This window comes from Augochlora pura, chromosome 2, assembly GCF_028453695.1.
Source record: "Augochlora pura isolate Apur16 chromosome 2, APUR_v2.2.1, whole genome shotgun sequence".
NCBI lineage: Eukaryota > Metazoa > Arthropoda > Insecta > Hymenoptera > Halictidae > Augochlora > Augochlora pura.
Window position 1 is genome coordinate 18,265,119 of NC_135773.1, and position 25,089 is coordinate 18,290,207.

The 25,089-nt window shown below is 40.6% G+C and overlaps 1 protein-coding gene across 4 annotated transcripts; it reads right to left on the reverse strand.

The window, feature by feature from the left end:
* Positions 1-968: 968 nt before the first annotated feature.
* Larp (La related protein) lies at positions 969-24,468 on the reverse strand. Of its 4 annotated transcripts, none has more exons than XM_078196551.1 (17): positions 22,565-24,468; positions 12,953-13,026; positions 12,514-12,567; positions 11,902-12,067; positions 11,675-11,779; positions 11,413-11,588; positions 10,935-11,056; positions 10,680-10,869; positions 9,841-10,371; positions 9,574-9,731; positions 9,283-9,508; positions 9,044-9,211; positions 8,467-8,717; positions 8,184-8,344; positions 7,730-7,984; positions 7,382-7,515; positions 969-7,209 (listed from the first exon to the last, which is right to left on the reverse strand). In XM_078196551.1, exons 1-17 carry the CDS (start codon positions 23,406-23,408, stop codon positions 6,721-6,723), a joined length of 4,104 nt encoding a protein of 1,367 aa, XP_078052677.1. In that variant the 5' UTR covers positions 23,409-24,468; the 3' UTR covers positions 969-6,720. The 4 variants fall into 4 exon arrangements, with proteins under 4 accessions (XP_078052677.1, XP_078052676.1, XP_078052675.1 ...); XM_078196550.1 differs by having other exon boundaries at positions 11,413-11,585; positions 11,902-12,070; XM_078196549.1 differs by having other exon boundaries at positions 11,902-12,070.
* Positions 24,469-25,089: the final 621 nt, after the last annotated feature.

Here is a 25,089-nt window from a genome sequence, read left to right on the forward strand (position 1 = left end):
AGATCATTCGAAATTGTATTCACTTGTCAAAATGAATAATACGTTAAGTAACAATTTAATGTTACCCGTTTGTATGAAGGCGTTGTATAAAAGAGATCCATCCCTTGTCTCAACGAAAGGAGTTCGCAGACCGATAAATCTGATATCAATGAGCAAACCGACGATTTTCGGAGAGTAAGTTTTAGTCAAAGGCACTATCGTACAAACGAAAATTTTTCCTTCCCCTCCTCTGTTCCCGATTCGACGAACGAAAATTTCATCCACTACTGCAAACTCGCTGTTATCGTCGCCCGGGTAAAATCTTGTTTAAATGACAATTCGAAAATCAAGCAGACTCCGTGATCTCGACGATGTTAAATCAATCAACGATCCGCTCGTTCACCGACTAGACGCGAATAGACGGTTTCTGTGTGTGTTTTCGAAGGTTAATTATCGTTACGGAAAGATCAGTCTACGGTTGTGTGTGTGTGTGTCGTGTGTGTATATTTTTCAGGATAAGTTTTTTTCCGTTCCTCCATCGGAGCTACGCTAAACGGTAAAGGTTTCGCCTAACCGTGCTCGACGGTCGTAAAAAAGAGATCAATTCGTCAACTACTACGATCGACACACACGCTGTCAAAAACCAGTTAGAAAAATAGTGGCGATTCGAGTTTGCCTCGCGACAGGATCGAACACGCGCAATTCTCCTCGATCGATTATTCGAGGCATTTTGGAACCATTCTCTGCGGCGGATCAATGATAAACGAGTCGTAAAAAAGGGCGAACAAGGTGTGAAACCAATGAGAATTAGTCGGCTGAGGTCTAAAGTCGCGTTTCCACTTTGAAGATCTCAGTTTCTCTTCGATCGGGTTCCTCGTCTTATCATCGAGAAAGTACACCGATCGGTAGTTGTAGTTTTCGCCTCGACCTTCGACATCTTCCAGCAGAAATGCGACTTCGAGCGTTTAAAGACACCGATCGTCGCCATCAACAACTCTGTTTTTCGTGTTTTGCTATTTTTTTTTTTTTTAATAACTCTCTTCGAAACGATGTTACAACTAAAACGAAAGAAAACAAACAAAACGAGCTTAAACGACAAGAAAAACAAAGATACACCGAACACAAGCGATCAGTCATAAATACGAGGAAATAAGTAAACGTAAGAGACGGTGAAAAGCTCGATCCTCGTGTACAAAGTGTATCTTATTAGGAAACGCTTTTTTTTCGTACATTTTTTTAACCCCCATTATCTTCCACCGGTTTATCCCCCCACCCACGTGAGTGTATATTTATTAATAAGCCTTAGATGTAAAATTAATAGTTGTTAACGTTAATGGTATACTTATATACGCAAATGCGCGCGCGCGCTTGATGGAAGAGGCACAGCTATTCCGTATCGTCTCGTTTTTCAAGGGAACTTTATACTGACATTAATCGGCAATTAATCTATAAATTACTAAACATTTCCCGCATAAGAGCACGCAACAGAAAGGGACGACTTTAGCATCTTGTTTTCGTTCCATCTGATGTGGTATCTTGTATCAGTGATCATTTGACCGAGTTGAGAGCCAACGAGACACCGTGCCCAATTCTTGACAATGTATTTGTCTATGACGACACAGTCGAGCCGCGTTAACGAGACATTAAGTGTAAGTTCTCTTGCGGAAGACTTTTATCTGATTGAATAGAAAATCTAGATCACTTATCCTTATCAAATATTGCTCCATTAATTTTCACAAGAATCGATAATAAAAGCTCTATCGGTTCCCATTATTCTTTACACTATCAAAGAAACTTTCGCAAGAAGAAAATAAAAATCACTGACGGATCATACGATAACGTTCATCGAACGATCCCCGAAGGTCGCTGGAAAATCGCTGCATACCTTCCACCAAGCGGCTGTATATAAGTGACGATATAATAACGCGTAATATGTATAATGCGATTTTCTCTCGTTTTTAAGAGGACGCTGTCCCGGTGATGCGACTCCGTGGACTTCCGATAAAAAGTATTTACAATATTATGCTACATGATCGTCGTTCGCCAGAGGAGACTTCACGCAACACATTTTGGAAACTCTCTGGAAGGTTTCATCGTGGACGAGGGACACGGAACTATACAATCTTCTTTCGCACCCTGCGTTGGTACCGTGATTAGGATTAAATAATTACCGAGAACAAATACACATAGAGCAGGGGTGATAAAGTTTAAATGCCCAGGAACAGCCCTTTTGAGGGTCCACGATGTGGTGTCTTGTCCACGATGCATCTATCGAATCTCAGGTTCAACTTGCTCTGAATTTTGAGAAACAATGATTCAAGCCGCCAAACATACAATTTTCTTATGTTGGCCGGTAACGCAAGTTCCTCCGGCTGGGACGATCGAATTTTAGGCGAAACTAGGACCTCGTTATGTCTAACTTAGCTCGACTAACCTATCGTTTTCACTCTTTTTTTGTCTGGTAATAGTGTTTTTTCTCGCGAACTCGACGCGTTAGTTCCTAAAGCTACGATCGGCCGCGTGTTTCGAGCGGCGATGCGAACGCTACCGAACGCAATTATGTACAGGTCATGTATTATTTCTATACGTTTAGTTTAGTTTCAGTTTCGCTCCTGTGCTCTCTCTCTCACAGTTCGCTCTGTCACTTTGTGCTAATTGATCTTCGTCCAGTTTGACGCGCTCTCCCCTCCGTCTATCTTCTATCCTTCCTCTTGCTACCATTTTGCTAACTCTGACAGTTAAAAAAAAAGATCAAATGGCTTATTAACGAATCTTCCCAAAGCCTGAAGCATTCGGAACATTCCGGCAACTACATGTCCGATTTGTTCAGATATTAGGAAAATATTTCTATGCCTCTAAAGAAAATGGTGAACTCGTTGATCAATCGCAACTCGGTGTAGGCGGAATTATTGCTGTTTAAGTCTATCGAGTTCGTGGTTATTGCAGTAAAACTGGTAGCTTACAAGTATCGGTTGACTGAATTAAGAAAAACGAATGACCCACAGTCTGATCCAACCGGTTCGGAAGCAGCGATCAGGTTTAACGATCAGAATACTTGAAGCAAGGAATGTTTGAATGCTATACAAAGATTAACCGATTTGTTAGTTAAAAATAGACAGTTTCTAGAAAAGTGCAATTACAAAGAAATCCAAACTAGTAATTAGAGAAAGTTTATGAATAGTGTTTACGGATTACATAAAATAAATAAAATTTATTATTACGGTAACAATTGTATATAAAAACTAATTTCGTTGATTTTAATACGGGCTACATGGCTGAATGTCTCGTGATCGTGCAATTTTTTAGAATCTGTCCAAGTCTAACTCGGTCTTGTGATAGCAAAGTTTCAGATTAGAAGATATATAAAAAAAAAACTGTGGAGCAAATAAATATTTCAGTTTAAAAATCAACCTCGCATTTGAAAGAGTTCCCAAGATCCTCCGTTGCCGCACGTAACCCAGAAAGTCTGATCTTTTAAAAAGTAGAACTGCTTCGCGTGAATAATGTAAAACAAATGATATTTTTTTCAACAGAAATACAATTTTGTTACAGATGATTTAAACAAACAAGAGCATTTCTTACACAGTTGCCTATTTGTATTCGTTTGGGGCATAGATATACAATGTTACAAAGAATACGTAGAATGAAAAAGAAGAGAATTCAGAGGACAGCGGCGGAAATGGAGTTAACAATTTCAGTCCCAAGACTCGCCGTTGACTTTTGACTTTCAACGTGTGACTAGTATATTAAGAAAAAAAGAAAAATAAAAACAGAAGGGTAGCAAGAACAGATCTACAAGTATTCCAGGCGTCGTCTCTGCATGTTTTAACAAACATGGCGAGAACAAAAATTCGAGATACAGTGTATGTGTGTGCGCTACGTGAATGAGCCAGCCATTCGTGTTTCGAAAAGTTTCACTCTCCTGCTGAATCAAATCTTTAGTTTATGCTTGCTTAAATAATACAGTCGGCCTAACAATTAAGCTGTTCCTTAAGTAAGATTAATAGTAGACTCTCTCGCCTCGCCATGCTCCGGCGAAACTCGAGAAAGTCAAATTCCACCCCCGCCGACAGAGAATCGCTACTCTAACTCATATTTCTACGTAACCGTATGCTTAATTAATAATTCCTAATTATCCTTAAAAACGGAATCTTCCTCCTTCTCTCTTGATCGGTCGAACACGAATATTCCCGATTGAATTTCAGTTTCCAAAAATTTCTTCCGTTTCGAAATTCCTTGTAGCTTGTTTCGGAATTTTTTCTCGTTTCTCTTATATCTTTTTTCATGGATCTTCTAGATCTCGTCGTTCACCTGTTAACCGTCAAGGACCAGTTAACTCGTTGTCCGTACCACCGTTAACAGAATGTATATTCAGACGACTGTTAAAAATTAAAGTTAACGACATTTTCAAGCGAATATTAGTATAAAATCATAAATGATTTTCAGATGAAGGTGACAGATTAGGTTCCTAAAGAAATACTAGCCCTTCCTCGAATCCTAAAATTGTCTATATCTTTTCAAACAAATACAAATATTCGGTTTTACATCTATCGACCGAGAACATTTATACAAATTCAAATAGGTAATTTTGTAAAAATCGGAAAATTCATAAAATTGATCAATCTCCTCGTCGTTCATAAATCCCAAGAAAATATCATACGCTCATTATATAATATATTATAGTAAGAGTTAATTTGTTGAGCTTTCAATCGCGTACAATAGATCTTGTAAAATTGTTAACAGGTGAAACGACAATTTTCCTCGCGTTTCTGCGCTTTCGTTTCTGTATATCTCGAATCTTCACTGTTCCAGCTTCGATATTTTTTCTATATCGTGATCCTGAACATAGCATCAATCGCGAAAAGGAACGCTACAATACCTGAAGCTATGATACTTCTAAAATACAATGATTGTGCACCGACCACGAGCAGAGCATCTTTCTTCAATTCCGAGATTAATATCTCAATCGATTCAACATTTTGTACAAGTTATACATCGGTCGCGTACAATTGATTGGTGTTTCCCAGTTTCGACGGGGGAGATTTGCCGCTATGGTGGCTAGAAAAATATTTGTACACTCCGCAGTTTTCTCGCTATCCCACATCTTTAAACGTCGACGTAGATTCCAGGATTCCCGTTGGAATAATCCGGATTCATTTTTCAGAGGAACCACAAAAGTTTGAGTCACTTTTATCTTTTTTTCTTTCTAATCTTGTTACGGGTGGTGATAGTGACACCCTCAAATTTTTATGGAAGTGATGTATTATTAGATTGTAGATCTTTTTTGCAAAATTCAAGTTTTCCATTATGCCTTGAAAAAATTATAAATCAGATTGTTCAATTTTTTGAACAATGTAATCTATTAGCCAATAAATCATTGCTTTTTTATATATTGCCATTTATGGAAAAAAACTGGATGATTTATTGACCAAACTAATAATATCTTATGAAATTATTACATAAATAGCATCATCCAAAGCACTTTGCTTGTACGCTCATCTACGTTTATTAATGCAAACACAACTCAAAAGAATATATTGTTTACATAACAAATAAAAATTGAAGGGAGCCACTTGGATGACAGTTCGAACAAAAATATTAGATGCAGATTCTTTTAGTCGGTTATGGTTTATCCTAAAAAGATGATAACAGACCATAAAATTAAAAAAAAACGGCTTATGATCTTAGAAATGTTAGAAAATTTAAATGGTAAAATTATGTACTTTTCAGTAACTATATAAATAATACATTACAAATATCACCTTGTTTACAATGCAAAAATAAAAATTTCGATTGTCCTACGAAATACAGAAAAATGCATTAACAATTCAAATGGAAAAAATGAACAGAAAATGCTCTTTTATAATGTATCGTTTAAACAAATAATAATATCAAAATCCAGTTTCCGCAGTTAGATTTGTTATTAAAAAGTGCACGACTTGGCCATTTAAATCATTGACGGTTTCCAAGATATTCGTTGAAACTTGTTTCTGAAGCGGACCACTGTAAAACACGACCATTAAAAGAAACTATGTCGAACATTTTTGAATGCCCCATTTTTAGTACCACCGACGTGATAAAAGCATGAAGCAGTGAAACATTGTTGAAATTGGAGCACGGCACAACGGTCGTTTACTTTCTTTGAGAGAATAAAAAAATGGCTACTGATCTAATTTGGACTAGGAGCGACATCAGCGTTGAGCGAGCGCGCTATTCGTCGAACACGTGGCACAGTGTGTGCCTAATCACCTAAATTCGCAGGTTCATCTGGCCCCTCTATTATCCGCTACACAAAACCGAAGACCGACCACGCGCAGTATGATTCAGTACATATTCCCGATAAGCAAGAGCATAGCAATATAATATCGGTAGATACAACCTTAACAGACTACCTTAAGAACAGCTGAACCTCCCTAGTCGACCGGGATACATCTTTCTCCCGGTCCGTGTGATAGCAAATCGTTCCTCCGCATCGAGCCTGACTTTCGTGTTTCTTTTCCTATGTACAACGACGGAGACACCGTTTTGTGCTGATCCTACACACCTCGGAGACGCAGAATACGCCATGGTACTCGGTACGCGTGTGTGTGATTTGTTAGCGGTTTTGTTTTCTCGAGTGGGACGTTCAGTTCTCGCTTTTGCAGGAACGAGTATCCTCTATCTTGACAGAGGCGCGAAGCGCTTGTCCATGTTAGCGATCGGGCAAGTGCCTCTGCACTTACCCTTCCCGGTTGTGGACAATCACTTCTGACCATTAGCTGCAGCCTCCGTCGTCTTGATCGCGACCGACTTGCTCTGCTCGGGCTTGCCCGGCTGCCTGGCAGTGTTCTGTGACTTGCTCACCTCTTGCGTCCTGACAAACGAACCCGAGTTCTGTCTACTTCGCGGCTGCTGTTTGCTCAGATCGTGTTGGCTGCTCGACGAATTCGAGACCTCGTTTCGCCGCCTGGAATGACCCAGTCGACCCGAGCCGAACGATCCGGCTCGGTTGCGAAACTGGGAAATGTTCACTGAGTCCACACGAGACTTCTGTGACCCGGGATTACTGCCATCGGCAGTCGAACTTGTTGGCAGTGTCACTGTGCTAGACCCGCCTGACAAACGGCGGACTCGGTTCGTAGGAGACGCCTCCATCCCACCTGCGCTTTCAGACACGCTCCTGTTGCGTCTCTTTGCTGCCTGGGAGCGTGAGTTCGCTGCGAACGCCTGCAGCATTTCGTTTATTTGCGGCTGAAATCATTAAGACACTGTTAGCGTTGTTCAATTTCAACGAGAGCGGTTTTAGTGAAAAAGAGTGCTAGTCTAAAGCATCTGAACATTTTTTACAAGATGTTTTAACTTTAATAAAAACAACCCGACTCAAGATAGTCATGTTTCCAATATAGTCAATCATTTTTTTTACCTCCACAACTCTGAAATCCTCAATGCTCTTGAACTTGGACAGATATTCCTGCAATTTGGGACTCACTTGCAGCTGACTGGATTGTTTGTAATACTTTCGGAATGCCCAGAACTTTTCGAGTCCATACAATTGACCTATCAACCAGAATTTATATTAGCATATTTTACATTTTTCATGAATTTATAAAATGTGTCGCTAAGCTGAATACCGCATACAGGATAAAACATTTCCGCGGCATCAGCATTGCATTTCTTTTATTGTGGCACAAGTTCTACCGCTCAACTACTGACAGATTGAACAGTCGAACAACCTATTTATGCTTTCGCATAATCTTTAAAAAACACTCACCGCTTTCGTAATCCTGTATAGTTTCAACTTGGAAGTCCTTGTAAAGATGATGTCTGAACCTCTTCTCCAAACCGTAACTGTAGAATCGGAAAAGACATTCCAAACCGTATCGATAACCTTCTAAGGCATCCTCTTTGGCTATGGTTCGGAACTCCTCGTACATAGTGCGATTGAAGTTTTCTCTCAAGAAGAACGACCAGAAACGGAAGAGCGTGTTCATTTCTTGAGACTGACCGATTCCGAGTCTCTTGCGCTCTGAAATACAAGAAACATAATTGAAACCTCCATTCAGCTCAGTCAAATTACGCTTTAAATAGATGTAAGTAATTCTCAGATCATCTTTTTTCATCACAATTCTTAAGACGGGAAAAGAAGACAAAATTAAATTGGTATCATCATTAAAAAATTTTCTCGATCCTTAAAAAATAAATAAATTTATATGTACGGATCTTACCCTTTAGACAACGCGAGTGGTATTTGTGATACACTTGCTGAGTGAAACCATTCTCTTTCAACAAAGCGTGACTCGGGTGCTGGAAAGTAGGAAGAGATTGCGGCACGCTGCCATAACTACTCGCTAGGTAGCCTTCGCTTGGACTTGTTCCAGCACTACTTCTGCAATGTTGCAAAAATCCAAAAATTATTTACGGTTAGTTGGTCATTTACAATCACAAGACATCTTACAAGACATTAAGTCGGAGCAGAAAAGTATCTATCCTTAGATATCGTGGACTTACCCCGTGGAATATGTGCGTGGTCGGTGTTCTCGGACGTCCATTATCCAACCGACGTGGTGTTCGACAGGAGGATTATTACTATGGCGCGTTTTCCTCTTTCTCGGTGTCCTGGGATCGACTGAAGGTTCATCTTTTACCACAGCGAAGAATCGCGGAACTACTCCGCTTCTACTTAGCCTGGACTTGTCGTTTCTGCGGTTCTTTTCCGCTCGGCGATCTCTCTTCTCTTGAATATCTATAGTTATTGGCACCTATGAAAACATGTTATGTTAGTACCATAATACAATATAACATTCTCTTGTTAGTGATCGACGACCAAAAACGCTAAAATTCAGAGTTAATTTTGTTACAGAAATAAATGACAGAAAAGTAACATAATTGTATAAGTAGCATCAAAAAGTTAGAATCGCGGCTAACCGCCTTGATATCTTGATAAGTTTTATTTTATTTGTTGCGTGTATTATATAAAAAGATAAATAATTTACGTAAAATTAAAGTTTAATTTAGTCTAACATTTTTGCTTTCTCCTAAGCGAAATTCTGTCTACGCTCTTGCATGTAACACTGAGACCCGATACCTGTGTTGGAAGCGACTGCGAGACCTCCATGTCGTCCATGGCCGACGGAGGTGGAGGAGGAACTTCAGGGTTCGTTTTCTTAGGGGCTTTAGGCGCCATTTTTTCGAAATCTGCTTGACTAATTACGTTCACGGTTTTGTAGCTTGCAATCGACGAACAGGAACTATACTGTAAACGGTATTAAAAATGTTAATACAATTTGAAGATCTTCTAATTCGCTACGGATTAACTGAACTTACTCTTTGACCATCTTTGGTCCACAAATCTTCTTCGTAGTAGTACAGACCATCGTTGATGGCCTGCTCGAGGTCTTGAGTCATCTTTACCCTGGTTGTCCAGTCGCCCGTCCGATCGTGACCCTCGTGCTTGGGAATACGTGTCGGCATAGGCACTGTTGTTTGCGTGAAGATCAAAAGCTTGTTTATATCTCTGTCCGATAAATCGTAATCCTCATCGTCCTCGGACCTGCGTGATATTTTTGTCAATAAATTGCCCTCGTGTTGCAACAGAATAATGGAATGCAGACCAACCATTCAGAAAACGCATTGTGCCGGCCAGTGGGAGGCGGTGTATCAAGTTCTTCGTCGAACTGAAAGTCAAGCTCTTCTCTCTCTTCGCTTTTAATATTATCGACTTTCTCTCTCTCCTCGTTTTTTTCCTTGTGCGACGGTTTCACCCTCCGCCTCACCTACACAAATTAAAATTAATAGTTATCCTGTCACATTACATCTAGATACGAGTTGTTTTGCATATGTAATTTGCTGATCAGCCTTGCTGCAGCAGAAGGAATAAATTACCTCTTTCCACACGTCGTCGCTCGGCGGCTGCATCTCACCGTTAACCTTGACCCCCGATGGATCGCTAAAGCTGCTAGTACTCTTGTCGATCGCGGAAGTTTTGTCGTCCACGTTGGAGGACTTGTCGTTGCTCAACGACGATGGAATGCTTTGCGAATCAGCGGATTGCGTCTCGTTCACCTGCGAGTCACTCGCGGTTGCTTCCGCTGCAACAGACTCGCTGTTCTTGCTGGTCAGTTCGTTCGGTATGAACTCCGGCACGTCGGGATTCAAATTGTCACCTATCGACGAGGATACGCTCTCCGATTCGCTGAGCCTGCCTACTGTCGAGAGATTGGATTGAAGAAAACGTGGAACTGGGGGAAGAGGGATCGTTGGTAAGGGTCTGGCGGCCGGACAAAAATCGGATTCAGATGAGAAGAGTATTACTTCGTTCTGCGACGCATTCGATCTGTCAGACAACTCGGAATAGACAGGATTTCCGGCTGCGTCGAGGATGGGCCACTTCAGAGGGTCTATAGTAGTTCTGACCTGGAAACCAAGATGATATTTAGCAATTCTAATCATGTACATAGCAGGAAGTTCTACGTCAGATCGAATTTAACGCTAAATAAATTCGTACTTAAAAATATCTATATAATGATCGAGTAATTTCAATTTAGGTTAAAGTATTTGGTTGTGAGGAGGCCTACTTTCAAACGCCATCGATAAGATCTGATGGTGTTAGCGAATCCTCTTCAATTTGCTATAGCACTATATTTTGTCCAGTACATGTGTGGTATGTAGTTGGATTTAGAAATATGTGCATCAGAATAACATCAATTTAAGATTGCATTTACCTTGAAACCATCCACTAGTTCCAGCTTGTCAGATTCCATAATCGCTTCGATGACAAGGCCCACGTCTGTTGTTAAAGTCTGCACCCGATGGAAAGACGCAATTAAAGTAATTGGTAAAAATCCTTGCGCGTCCATTTTGCGCCGTAGGAAAAAGTCTCTTAAAAGATTCTCCTCGCTGAAGTAGTATTCTCTGCAAAGTCATGATTATGAGACAACAATTACACTAACAATTGTAAAGGAGTCGCCGGAACTTACATTTGATACTTTATATATTCCTTAAGCGTCGTTAAGTCATCTCCGTTAATGAAATTTGTATTATCGAAATAAAATGTTCCCATGTAAGGCATCATGTAAGCTGGAAGTCCGTATTTATGCATCTGTAACAAATATGATACTTTGACGCAAAATTTTTACACGCTTGCGTCCTATTGTTTTAGGCTATTAAATGTCAGTTCTACTTTCATTTGTTCACCAAAGATGTTCTGAGAGATTCCCATCAATTTGTCATCATTGATCAATTATTATAACTAAACCTTGAACTTTATGCAAAAATATTTAAACTATATGAAAAGGGTTAACATGATTAACCATTTTCTTTCGACCTCTGTTTCTTTGAAGTTCCCACAAAAATGTAGGATTGCATAAAGTTCCATTGTATTATTGTCGTTTATTGAATTCACAATTCACTCATAAGCGATATGAAACGCAGTAATATAGTCTAATGTGTAGTCACCTGCATATAGTCTCTTGTGAAATTTAAATATTCTTGGTCGTGTCTGTGCCTAAAGCTACCCCGATAGGCGCCCCGACCACCACGTCCTCCTCTCCCTCTGAAACTCCGCCCTCCACGTCCTCCTCTCACATTGTATCCTCTCCTCTCGTGTTCCCTTTCTCTGAATGATTCGGCTTCTATAAAAACCGAAGCATAAAAATGCTTTCATAAAAGATGAAATTGAATCGCCATGCATGTGTTAAATTAAAGAAACAAGACACACCTTCCTCATTCTTCTCCCTGTGATTATAGTATTTTGGAGATCGTTCTCTTTTACTTCTGCTCTTTGTTATATCAATTTCTAATGGCACCCATTTCTGTTTATTCACTGAAAAATACAAAATACATTTTAAATAATTTGCAATACCTCTGAGTAGCGATTAGAAAGAAACAGTTGCAACCGAATCGATCTAAAAGAATTCTTGATTGCTCTGAACCGGATATAATTACCTTTCTTTTTTTTTTCACTGCCTTCGAGGTGTTCGTCGCTGTCATCTTGGCAGTGATTCTGTTCCTTGTTCTCCTTCCCTCTGCTTTCTATCGTCCCAGTGCTTTCTTTAGCGTTATTTGGTTCGGAAACACCGTTTTGCTTCTGTGTTGTTACCGCGGCTGTCTTCTTCTAGAGATAAATTATATTTTATTTGTATTCGGCAATTATTTTCACAGAAAGCTGCGAAGAATGAGTAAACAGTAGATTTCTACGAATAAATTGTACAACTGCAACCAGGTCTCACAGATACAGTAGTCTGTGTTGGTGATGGTGCATTTGAAGTGGCTTTCGCAAAAGTTCTACGCTCATAAGTACGTAACAGTACTTTATGAGTTCTAGCTTTTGCAACAAGGAATTCTTATCGACTCTTTGTGAAGGAAGTCGTATATAATGAAATTTGGAGTCGTTGAAGTCAAAGGAATATTTCGAAACATTCTGAAGTACAACGAGAATAGCGTAGGTTAGAGGAATAAACGAAGTCAACCATAGTTACTTTGTTTATCGGATCAAGAAAAAGTTAGTTGCTCGAAGGACGTAGCCACCAAGAAAAACCATAAATAAATTCAACCCACCTCTCCTTGAGCGCCCAAGGTTGGCCAATCGCCGATGTCCGAGAAGTCGCTTGCCTGTTAAATATACCAACTAAATTTTAATTGCGTCCCATAAAATCCAACGGAACGCTTCACTTGATAATTTGTTTCACGAAAAACACATTCACTGTTCCGGCGGATAAACTCGTCGATTACTGTTGCGAATCTTTATGCAGCTTGCACAGCCATTTCGAACAGTTTTATCTGCCGAGACTACAACATTTGATTTTATATCTTTGATTTTGTGAAATTTGAAAATCACATAAATATTCGCAACCAAGCATCGGCGAGGTACAAATAAAATAGTGCCTGCTCGAAGGTTCATTCGAAGTATACCGTGTTTAATTAAGCTATTAAGATATCAAAGATGACTGGAACATGAATTTGTCGGTTTCCGGTATAATCAGCAAGCGACACATACCTTTTGGTTAAATTTTCTTCTGTCCTTTGTCGCTGTAACTATTGTTGGTTGACTTCCGGAGTTGATACCGTTCTCTGCAACAGATTTACGATGTTTTTCGTTATTAAAATGCTTATACAATTTTGCGACAATTTTTCTCCTTATAAATTTATTAAATATGAAGTAAAACAAATATCTTAAGAATATGTCATCGACCATAGAAGCTGTTGAAATGTTGTTCACATAAAACGATTCTATAGATTCTTTTAAACACGAGAATGCCAATGTAGCATAAAGTTCTAAAAATAGAAAATGCAGCTTTTCCTTCCAAATGAAATCTCTAAAAATATCAGTAACCGTATATTAATCGTGTAAAACTTTTCTTCGAACATCTATTAATTGAAATGTCACCTAATCAGCCGACTCTCTCGCAAATTCCTTGCGAAACAACGATGCGAATGATTGTTAACACGGTGCGTCACGCATGAAGCAACATTCTAGCAGCGGTAAGTAAAAGTGAACACACAGAGAAAGATTTTTATACGGCTTCACGAAAACACATTATCGGCGATTCCCTTATTTTCTATAAATAATCGATGCGGCTCGTGTCAGGAGCGAAACAGCTCTGCTCTAACCGCAGGTTGTTACGCAAGTGATACAGCCGTAGATTTGCTCGTTGACCCCTTTTCATTCGAGTCAATCTCTTTCGTTCGCCTCAAAAACACAAATCACCGCGAAAGCGAAAGTAACCCGCCACTCGTGTTACCATCTTGATTATCGCCCGACGTACTGGCTGCAGAAAAATTCGCGAACACCCATCACGATGATTCCGATTGATAACGCAATAAAATCCTTCAAACCCGAAGCTTTCACTTCCTTTTCTAAATTTTGTTGACCGAAAATTATGTCTGTGTTGCAATTTCTTTTACGGCTCAGAATTTAATGCTTGAATTCGTTGGAACGGCAAAGTTCGAATTATTTTAATGCGAGGTAGCTGTGACGTAAAACTTTCAACGGACGTTTCTTCGATCAATGTTGTCTTTCTTTTCAATAGGAAATTCTACATTGCGAGAAACATACGAATAGGAATTATCCGAAGAATGCGCATCGTGCCTAAGTTCGAAAGTCCGAAGGTAAATGTTAAAGATATTTCTAGTTGGAAATTCAGCTGCGGCATTCGTAGCATAATCGTTTCCTCAACGTTCGCTCTATGTCCCAGGAATTTCTCTAAGTGAAAATTGTATTTGCTCGAAGTGAAGGGATTGTGCAAGTCACTAATACTTTATTGTTCGCCAGGGATTTTTTTCCCCACATTACCTGTAACGCTGGCGAGTTCGTTGCAAGTTATTGCTAAATTAGTTCGCGACGTCTCGAAAAAAAAAAACACCTGCTATTTAGCAAAACGCGTATGGAGATACACCTGAGATTGCTTCGTTAATCCTGAGTTAATCACAGGCCGCAAATCTTTATATAAATCTGGATTTTATTGGTGAATTTACGAGAAACACGCCAATGTTCTCCGTCGACAACATAATTAATTTAATAAAAGAAGAGGAATGTTTGTTGCTGCAGCAAACATTTCGTTTCATTCAAGTTGAATGTATAGTACTAATAAGAAAAAGTATTAACTTTCTAAATTTCGCCTCCCTTTGAAAATTACTTAAATATCTTCAAATGTTCCTAACGTTATACAAATTCATACTATTGTACGGAATATTTCTACGTAAAAATCATTCATACGACTTCTATGGTTAAAATAAAAACAAGAAACGTAAAGTAAAAAAAACAAGTGACCACTATTAAGTAAATATTAAGTAAATTCTTTGAAAGCAATCGCCTTAAATACGTTCGAGCGTTTATAATGCTGTAACAAAAATATCGTTCTAGTTGGAACGGTGCATAGAATCGTTCTTCGTAAAAATTATACGCATAACTTTTACGACTAAAGCAAGAAAAATTCTTAAAGTTGCGACAGCGGCTATAATTAAAATAGTTTGTTTGATCAACCACAAGAAATTCGCAGAAAAACTAGCGATTTAATTATTCTTTAACTAATTTCCATTAAGTAAGTTCCACGTTTGTACACAAACAATTTACAGAAAAATGAGGCAACAAGATAAGCGCCAAGCTATTTGACGGTCACCTTGCGGGAAAGTAGATAAAACGCGTATCACGCAAAGCATTTTGCTTTTCCCGTGTGACAGTAACTTAAATGGCTTCCAGGTGATCCAAAAACACCTCGAGCATGTTATTTCATATACTCTGGCTCGAGTTCGAGCTATCTTCGAACGCTAACTCGCGCTGGCAGCCTCTCGGCCGCCTCTGGTTTTGTTCTGCTGCCAAGTTCGTTTCGGGTGACAATTTCGGATATCGTCGGAATAATAATGACACCTAACCGGAACGTATTCGTTGTCAACAACCGTCAGATAATTGACGATAAACAATATCGTTGGGTCATTATGTTACTTACGGGCCTCTGACGAGCCGACTAATAGTCGCATAATTTCTTTGAAAACCAACTATTCCAAGGTAGGACACATTTCGTCCTAGAACTTCTACTCGATACAATGCCGTTAATACAACTCCCTGTGATCTACTTCGTAGCTGTTTTAATTTGTCGTTTGTACTTCATTTTTTCAATTCAAGTTCCATCAACGTAATACAATAGCGTTTTAACTTACAAGCGAACATGTTGAAAAGTTGTAATGAAACTTCAGTATCTAGTAATTGCTACAAAAATATTTACTTCAACGGTGTTTCATCGTGAAAGGAAACGTATTCAAGAGAGTTCTGATTTGAAGTGCGTGAAAATTAGTTTTCCGGAAAACATTTGATCGCAAATTTAGTGAAAAATCATGGAAAAACAGAAATATGTAAATTGAGAGACTCACGGTGAGCGGAACGGGCTTTGTTCCTGTTGATCTTCATGTCGCGAGTCGCAAAACACAGTGGTTGTTCCTTGATTTCGCGATCGCACGCCGCTTTTACATAACGCTCACGTAAAAGCGCACTCAGGTGTGCTAACACTTGCCGGCGTTAGCAAGCAGAACAGAGAAAACATGACGGTCGCGCGCTTAGGCGGAGCACGTTTCAATCCCGGCACTCGAACGCGATCGCTTTGTCTTGTTTCGGAGCGATGCAACGGGTGCAACGAGTGCAACAGGTGTGTGCCGCGGTGCACTGCCGTACTTCTCCTCGTTTGCAGTTCAAAGTCGCGGGTAGAGTTGAAAGAAAAGAAATAATCGCTTTGATGTTCGATCAATTTGCAATAATTTCTACATGAAATTTAAAATAGCTTTAAACCGACTTGAAATCTTATTTGAAACGATTTAGAATCCACTTCGTATTAATTACGAATCAACTTTGTATCATTTCTGATTCAATCTCGAATCAACTTTTCATCATCTCCGAATCAATCTCGAATTAACTTTGCATCATCAATCTCGTATCAACTGCAAACGTATTTGCAAACTGACGTCAAGCCAACGTCGAATCTTTTGAGAACCGCTTCGGACTTAACTCGAAATCGACTTCAGATATCGGGTGATCGAGAGTAAAAGAGTAGAGTGGGTCTTTGAAACCCGTTTTCAAAAATAGTATTGGCCGGCGCGAACTGGTTCCACCCGCGGCCTAAGAAAGATCAAAGGCTGGCCGCGAGGCCGACTCGCAACGTCCTTGCGGATGCACTCGGATACACTCGGGAACCGGCGACGAGGAATCATGCGAAACTTGTTGCCATATGTTCCGTGGCAATTCGGTTCTACGTCGACGGTGACGGATAGCGAGCGGCGTTTTCTATCGCATCGACACTATTTTCCTCGGCGAACTAATTTTACAGCTGGCAACGGCCGTGGAAATCGCTCTGCCCGACACAGAAACTGTATCAACGATCTAAACACTTGCAATTGCGATGTATCTCGCGGACTCAGCCATCGGATTTTCCTGCGGTTCTTCCCAGGACCGAACACTTGCGCAACGAGAAGAGTTCGGAATATTTTTCGAAGCACTTTCGCAGTGCCCTGGCGAGCTGTAGGAAAGTTCTTATTGAGGTAGAAGTTGCAACGAGGGACCGCACGGTTGCAGCTCGGAAGTCGGCGGTGCACTGAGCTGCTTAACGAAAAGGCAGACTTGAAGAAGGCTCGCAGCGACCGACCACGGTAAATGCTCGCAGCTGCTCCTCGACTCCTCGCTATAGCCTTTCAGGTGGCGTTCAAGAGGGAACAACTGCGACGACGGGTTCAAGATATCGATTTTTTTCCATTCTTACGTAATTTCAAACTCCAAACTCCTCCGGGAATGTGCTGTTAAATTATTAAGCCGTTGAATTCATTGCCGCTCCAGTAGTCGTTTGTTTTTCCACGTCAATAGTTCGTGTGTACTAGCTAAAGTTGAATCAGCTGGGCACGCTCCTCGAAGGTGGAGCCTTATAAGACCTAATTTTGTTATTTCGTTCAAACGATCACCGTGTTCTTAGGCTGAGACTGCGTGTCTCAATGTAGACTGCGAGGACACCCTGCGAGTGCACCCGGTGCATTAAGCGTCTCGCAGTTAATACTTTGATGCCCCAATTCTTGGCAAATTCCGCCAAATGATTACTACGGCTTGCATTGATCCACGCATTCATCTCAAAATCGATAACAGCATTAGTTTGGCTGCTAATTAAAATCGGCGCTGCTTCAGACGCTTCTTCCGTCCGAGACCAATTTTTCTCCACCGATAAAGAACGAGACTGCAAAATATTATCCCAACCGGTTCCCATAGTTTCCTTTTTCGCGACGAAAGTTCGAAGAATAGCACTAATAAATATCGACCGAAGCTTTTCCAAATAGCCGATTATATCGTAGGCGAATACGAGTTCGGGTTACAAGGTACGCACAAGAAATCAATGTCTCCTGCGTGTACGAGGAGCTTATGGCAACCGATTTGTCCCGTAGCGTGTTACATCGATAACCAGCCGGTACAATGGTACGTATACGAACGTTATTATACATACGCACCCGTTTAATAGCTTCCGGTCAATTCAAGACGTAAATTCTGGAGCCCGTGCCCTGCACAATTCATAGCTCCATAAATTGCTACTAGTATCTCTGGCAAACTCTAACGTAGAATCATTTTGTAGAACCTGGTGAGTCATCTAACCGTCCTATCTTAAATTACCTCGCGAAATCTCTCTTGCCGTAATAATTGATAGAAGGTCCTCTTATCTTGTTCTTCTATAGAGACAAAAAAGTCAATTTGCTAGTTTGCTATTACCGATAAAACATCAACACGTAAAACAAAATCGTAAAAACCTTTCAACGCGGTAATCGACAGAAGTTTCTCTTATCCGTTCTTCTCTTCGAGTCGACCGGGATTGTTAACTGTACCTTGTAACAATGGGTAAATTGTTAACGCTTGAATAATAAAAGCAAACGTACTATAATTGAAGAAAATTGTAATAACAACTACGAATGTTCTCCACACATTGCGATTCACTGAGTAGGCTGCTACGATTATTTCCCGGTAATGGCATTACGTAGAAATCTTTTTCAAAATGTGACACCATGAAACAAGAAATACAGTTTCATCGCGGAAGCTGAAATTTTTTAACAAGTATTTTCACGCTAGTATAATACACTAATAATATACAATAATAGATACACGCTAGTATAAGTCGACACCGTGGAAAGTTCCCTCGGAAAAATCGAAAAGCGAGCGACGAAAGTTTTCGTCCAAGGGACAAAACGTCCCGAACGTAGAAACGGAACTCGGATAATTTCGGGTGTGAATATTTTAAGGCGGTCATCAGTATTCCGTCGGTGTCGCCCGCCTGCACCACCCAAGTGTATTTTAGCAGGCGTCGTTGAAACAAAAAGCGGAGAAAAGGAAATGATCTTGACACTTGGTTTCTACCGTACTCCGTCGCTCGAAAATACTCGGTCGTTGAAAAGCGTTCGTTTGGCCTTTACGAATCTACTTTTATCGAAGGTAGAAGGCCTACGGCCTGGAACAGGTTTCCTCTCACCGCTCTCACTTTCTGCGACACATTTCGATGTATATCGACCACTGGGATAACCGGGGGATCGATCGCAAAGCGATTTTTACAGTTTTGATCGGATTAGCGGAACAAATACGTGAAGCCAAACCGAAAATATTGGCAGAATTGAGAACCGGAAGAGCAAAACAGGCTTCAGTAGTTTGGCAAGAGATGTGTTTCGGAGTTTGCAACTTTGCTACTTAGTATATCTAGCATATCGCTTCGTTTTGACACTGCAATATGAAAAAATTGATTCAACACGTTAAGTGTCACATAAACTACACATGCACATAATTTTTAGCTAGGTTCGATCGAATTTTCAGAATGAGAATAAATAAAGTAACATTCGCTATGATCAATTTCGTCTTTCCAGTTTCGGTTTGATTAATAATTTAGTTTGGATTCGATAGTGTTCATTTTGATTTTGTAGGAATTTGTTCGGGTCGATGGTCGACGCTTAACTCGTTAAATCGAGTGGAATGAAACAAAAGAATTGTCGAAGAAAATACCATGAAAGGGTGAAGCCTTTCGCAAGGGTGAAGATAATTGCGCAACAGTGCAGATTCGCAAATTATAGTTGCCTGCGATCGGCAAATAAAGAAAGATTACTCGGAGGCGTGTATCGATTTCCTGCAACGTTGTATGCAGCTATTGCACACGATCGTGTTTGCCGTCCATCGATTAGATGCCGGAGGAATTCGAGAGTGAACGTCTGGATTACAGCCGAAGAACGTAATGCAGTTACGAGGCGCTGGTAATTGCATCACGTGCCGCGACCCACTGTCGACCGCTTAGGAATAGTGTCAATGTCGTTGCCCCCGACGGTTTTTACTTTTTCAGTGTTCGTCAAAGTAATTCGAACAATTATAGCCGGAGTAAGATCGAATGCGTTTCGCAAAAGGTGAAAGGGAATAGCTTCGACCATACGATCGATAGATTCATGGACAATTATTATTCATTCGCGTCAACGCTGTTCATAATTCACCGGAAGACGCTCTCCGCAAGTCGATTATCGGCTCTCATTTTCCAATACAATAAGCCCTCACCGTGATTTATACAAATTCCGGTCCTGGCAGACTGTTGAATAAAATACAGACTAATCGTTGGAGTTCAAATAAATGATTGGAGTTTAACAGTTGTTGAAGGTCGTTAGTATGTTTCTAAATGTTTTTCGAAAGAAAAGCGCGAAATTCTGCGTTCATGGGAAACAGAGGGAACATATTGGACGACCTAATGGGTTTAACGTTTGTCCTAGGCCTCTACTTAACTCCACCCTGCCCCCCCCCCCCCCCAACCCCCCATTACCCGATGCAAGTCGGCGCTTTAGAACTTGTTCAATGTCTCCCGTTACTAGGGCGAGCAACATTATCCTATAGAGACGATTGAACAAACATTCAGGCCTAGGGAGTGGTTCTTCAATGATAAACATTCTTCTAAACTCGCAAACATATATGAATTATGTATATATAAGACTCGATGCAACTTGACTATCTGGATAGATTAGATTGTATTTAGAAAATTTACTTGCTATTTCTACAATTAACACTCCAATTTCCACACTGGCCTCAAATCTTTTGTCACTATACAAAGTTGAAGAGTATTTATATCACATTATGAAATCAGTTGTTAAAAACGCTACTGTCTCTACGAGGGAAAAAATTGTCAGAATTACGCTCGTTAGAATACGAAGATTCTCCCGAGTCTACTTTGATCTGGAATATGCAAATCACGATTAAATTTCTCAATTTCTAGAAAATCGTCTTCTGGAACGCGGCAGAAAATCACGAGGCCGAAGATTTTTAGGGGGCCGAAGTTTATCGGAGCACTTGATAAAAGTAACTTAGATAAATGCTTGTTCAACATGGCGGATCGGAGACCTAACCCGGAGACCACATGTTCGAAAGTTCGTTTCATAGCAAAGGAAGGGCTGTCGTCGAGAAAGAGATCACAAACGTTCGTTATGCAAATGAAGAAAGAGACCGTAGCTGACGTGTTAAGAGACCTTGATTGCCAGCACGATTCTAGCTGGTGACACGTGCACCGAAAAACTTGTCGTCAATACCGAGATAACGCGATCGAATCGTACCTAGAAATATCCCATTATTATCATCGCTAACGATCTCTAATACTTGAACGACCGTGACTCGCGTGGAACCTGCTCAAGTTCTTCCCACTCGAACGTGTTCCCGTTTCATACATCCATATCGTGATCGGCAATTTTATAAAAGTTAATGCAATTTGGAAAGAAATCGACAATTTTTCGATGCAAATTCTGCTCTAATGTTTCTTGAAGCATTATCCAGACTATATTTTATATAATTATTATACATTAATATGGTTCGTGAATATATCCTTGGCTGAGTACTCAACGCCGCTTGGGTATTTTAATATTCGATTCGGATTTGAGTACTCGAGTATTTATACTCATATCCGGTTCAGAATCGGAGTTATCAATATGTGCTTATATTAGAATAGATATATTTTTTATCATTAGCAATCATATAATAACCGCGAGATTAACTATTAATTAATAATATTGAAATTATATGAACATCTTCATGCTATGAATTGTATTCACGTTTAGATCATGTACACGATTAAAGTCCGTTAATCTTTGATTGATCGAAATTAGTTTGCAGCTCGATAATACACGTGGTATTTTGGAATAGTTCGTCTGGAAACTCCTAAAAGTAATTCGATCAAAATATTGGAGTAGTGAAATTCGTATTTGATACGTGTTTACTCGTATCCCGAATTTCGAAATGAATATCGCACTCGGGCGGACACCTTCCATAGTGTCTGTAGATGGCAACATTCGGACTAAGTTCGTTATTTTAGAAATTTAAAAACTATTCATAATTTATAGACAGAAATGAAATTTGCGAACAGGAAACATTCAGTACAGCGTTTTGACTAGTATTTCGCAAACATTGTCCGTTAAAATTAATCATGTAGAGTTTTATTTATAAATAAATTAATTTTAAAGAATATGCATAAGAAGTAAAATATATTGCAAATAAAAATCAGTTATTTTGGATCAGTCCCAACAGTGGAATATAATTTGATAAAATAACTATCAGTAGAACAAGTAATTACACATATTGCACAATGTGTAAGTAAGAGTTTGAGTAAGTTTCCATTAGCCTCCCACATGTCAAGTATTTATAGCAGTACCTTCAAAGATGGTAGTTCCATATTCTTGAAGTTGATAAGAGTATCTTTCATCATACGTACAAAGTACAAGGCCAATTTGATACAAAACCCATGAAATAGAACTTGAAAATATATTGGCCCTTATATGCATATCTATATGTAATCAAAATAACTTACTTCAATCTGCATGCATATGTATTCTATGGGCCATTTAAAAATATATGTTTCTGTCATACTATTATCACCATCCCTGTTTAACAGATAACTCAAGATCTATAAAAATTTATATCATGCTGTAAATTTTTATCAAGTATTAAAAAAAAATAATAAAAAAAAATTGTAAACATCCTACTAAAATACATTTTATGTTTAAAGCCAAGACAGTATTTCCAATGTGTGTATTTTAGCATAATTTCATGAAATAATAAAAAAATAAACATAATTGAACATGAACAAACACTTACCAACTATTCCTTGTTGTTGAGGCTGTAGCACCCGCTTTTCCTTCTCGATTGGCTTCTCCACAACCGGTAAGCTTACAGGGGGTGCAGGAGTAACAGAACTGGGAGGGGGATCTTGTGTTGTACATTTGCTTTTGGTCCAAGGATTAACAGTTGGCAAAGGTGCCTCAATATATTTCACCGGAGGCTGATTCTGAGCATCGAAATCAGCTTCCAGTTCCTCACTCTCTTTCGGAGCTTCTCTACTTCCTACGATAGTATCAGCACCTGTTCTCTCTCCCCTCTCTTTTAACTCCTTATGAGCTCTCTCGTTGCTTCCATTATGTCCTCTCAGCGGATGCCTGTGATCTTTGTGTTTGTGTTGTTCCCTGTGATCCCGATGGTGCTCTCGCAGTTTTTCCTTTCTCCTGGCACTCTTTGGAGCAACCGTTTGAAATTCTCCGTCACTTCCAACATCCCCGTTCATCTGTTCATTCTCACCTACATTTTCTTGCTGCTGCTCTGCTCCTTCTCTGGGGAGACCTTCTTTCTCAACAGCCAGTTGATTTTGTTTGGCAACAGAGAATTCGCTAGTGTAAGGCCTCTCCAGTTTTCCCTGAGGATTGAATCTCCTTCCACTCTTCTGGTAAGACTTGCCCCTGACTGTGAGGTTCTGCGAGACCATGTGATCTTTGATGGGCATGGATTGGGCCACTTGACTGCCGATGTTCTCCTTGTTATTGTCCTTTGTGTTCGGAGGCCGGTTCTCGGTGTCGCTTCTCGGATTTACGATACTTGCGTAAGACACCTTGGGGCCCTCCTCCCTCTTGGCACTGCCCTGACCGCCGCTGGCCACCTTGGCCGCCATCTTGAACGGCACGCGGCGAAACACGAAAACACGAGGTCCCGGAACACGAGGGGTCCGGAAAGTCTTTTTACAGGACGATGAGGACTCTCAGGCGGTCGAGGGGTCCTGGGACGCGTCGAGCACCCTGGAGCACATCAATCCTGTCCGCCTGCCTCGTCGCAAGACCGTAAGTATCGAGAGCTGTTCGCGAGAGTCGACTCGGCTCTACCACACCGACCTAGGCACATCCTCCGCGCTGCGAACCGGACGCATGTCTCGCCGAAGTCGCCGTGCAATTGTCGCACGAACGAGTCGAATTTCGGGAAGAGGCACGTGTCGCACGCCGCGACACCGAGATTATGCGTATGTTCTCTTTCAGATCAGCGAGAAAGAGAACGCCCACTCGGCAGTCTCGTCACGAGGGATCGTTGTTTCCAGAAGGCGCGGCGTGCACGCACGCGGTCGTTAACGAACGATCCTCTGAATATTCTTACTCCCCGCACGTGTCCGCGATTCGATTGTCGAAATCCGGACGATTCGAGATCGACTCTGCAGTTTCCGACACGCTCTCGAACCCACGTTCTCGAGAACTTCGGAACACACGAGGCGCGACAGAGCTGCGTGGTTAAGAACACGCTGACTCGGCGATTTCACGAGAGCCGAGCGCTAAACTAACCGGCATGGAATTATCGAACGTGTACCTTTTTACAGCCGAACCCGTGGTTGATTAAACTTAGTCGATTATGGTATGGAACAGCGAGGCGACAAGAGTTACCGGACAATCGGAGTACACCTCGTTGGGCCTAGAATTTATCTTCGGGTCGAATCTTCTTTTGTAATTCCTGGGTTTTTCTTCGTGGTTTCCTTTGTGGACAGACCGAAGGGTTTTGTCACAACTGCGGCGTGTTCGGAGGCACCGTTTTTAATGTCGCGTTAACACGGATTACGTAAACACGGCATTTTCGGCGATCTTTTTCCACGGAAAAACGGTCCGCAAAACACATGTGGCCAACGCTGGCTCCTGGCCTTTACGCGAGCGGCTACGAAGCTTCCGGTTTGATCGATTATAGTTTCTGGACGATAGACGGCGACACCATGCTTCCTATTTAACATAGTCCCGCGAGAGGGCGCGACGAAATTAATGAATACTACGGAAATAAGTTTTGCTCCTGCACACCTTTAGGCCTCGGCTCGATTCTTTAGCGAGGGTTAACATAGAAATTTTCTTTTCTCTGACTGGATGGCAACTTACTGGCGAGACAGTGTTATCCCCGCAGTCAAAGAAAAAGAGGAAAAATAGGGAGTAAGCAAGAGAGCACGAAACCATCCTACATATGTGGAGCAAATTACATCGACAAACGATGTAGCTTATCTCACTCTACCGTACTGGCGGTCTTATTTTTTTCGCGCATCCATTTTTTTGGAGCGCCATCAAAACTATGCGGCGCGAAATTTAATTTTTAAAGATGCTCCAAATAAAATCTGTTACCTCATGGTATTCTCGAAAACGTATTTCACAGTCTATTTTTACGAACGAAATCAGAATTCATTATGGTTCCCTCTCTTACAATGACAAGTTTTGCTTACTTATTAACGCTTTAACTAATAACGTCTTAATATGTAACGCAACGGCTTAACTAAAGCGACATCTTAATATTTAACGCAACTACTTAATATGTAAAGTAATGCCTTAATATGTAAC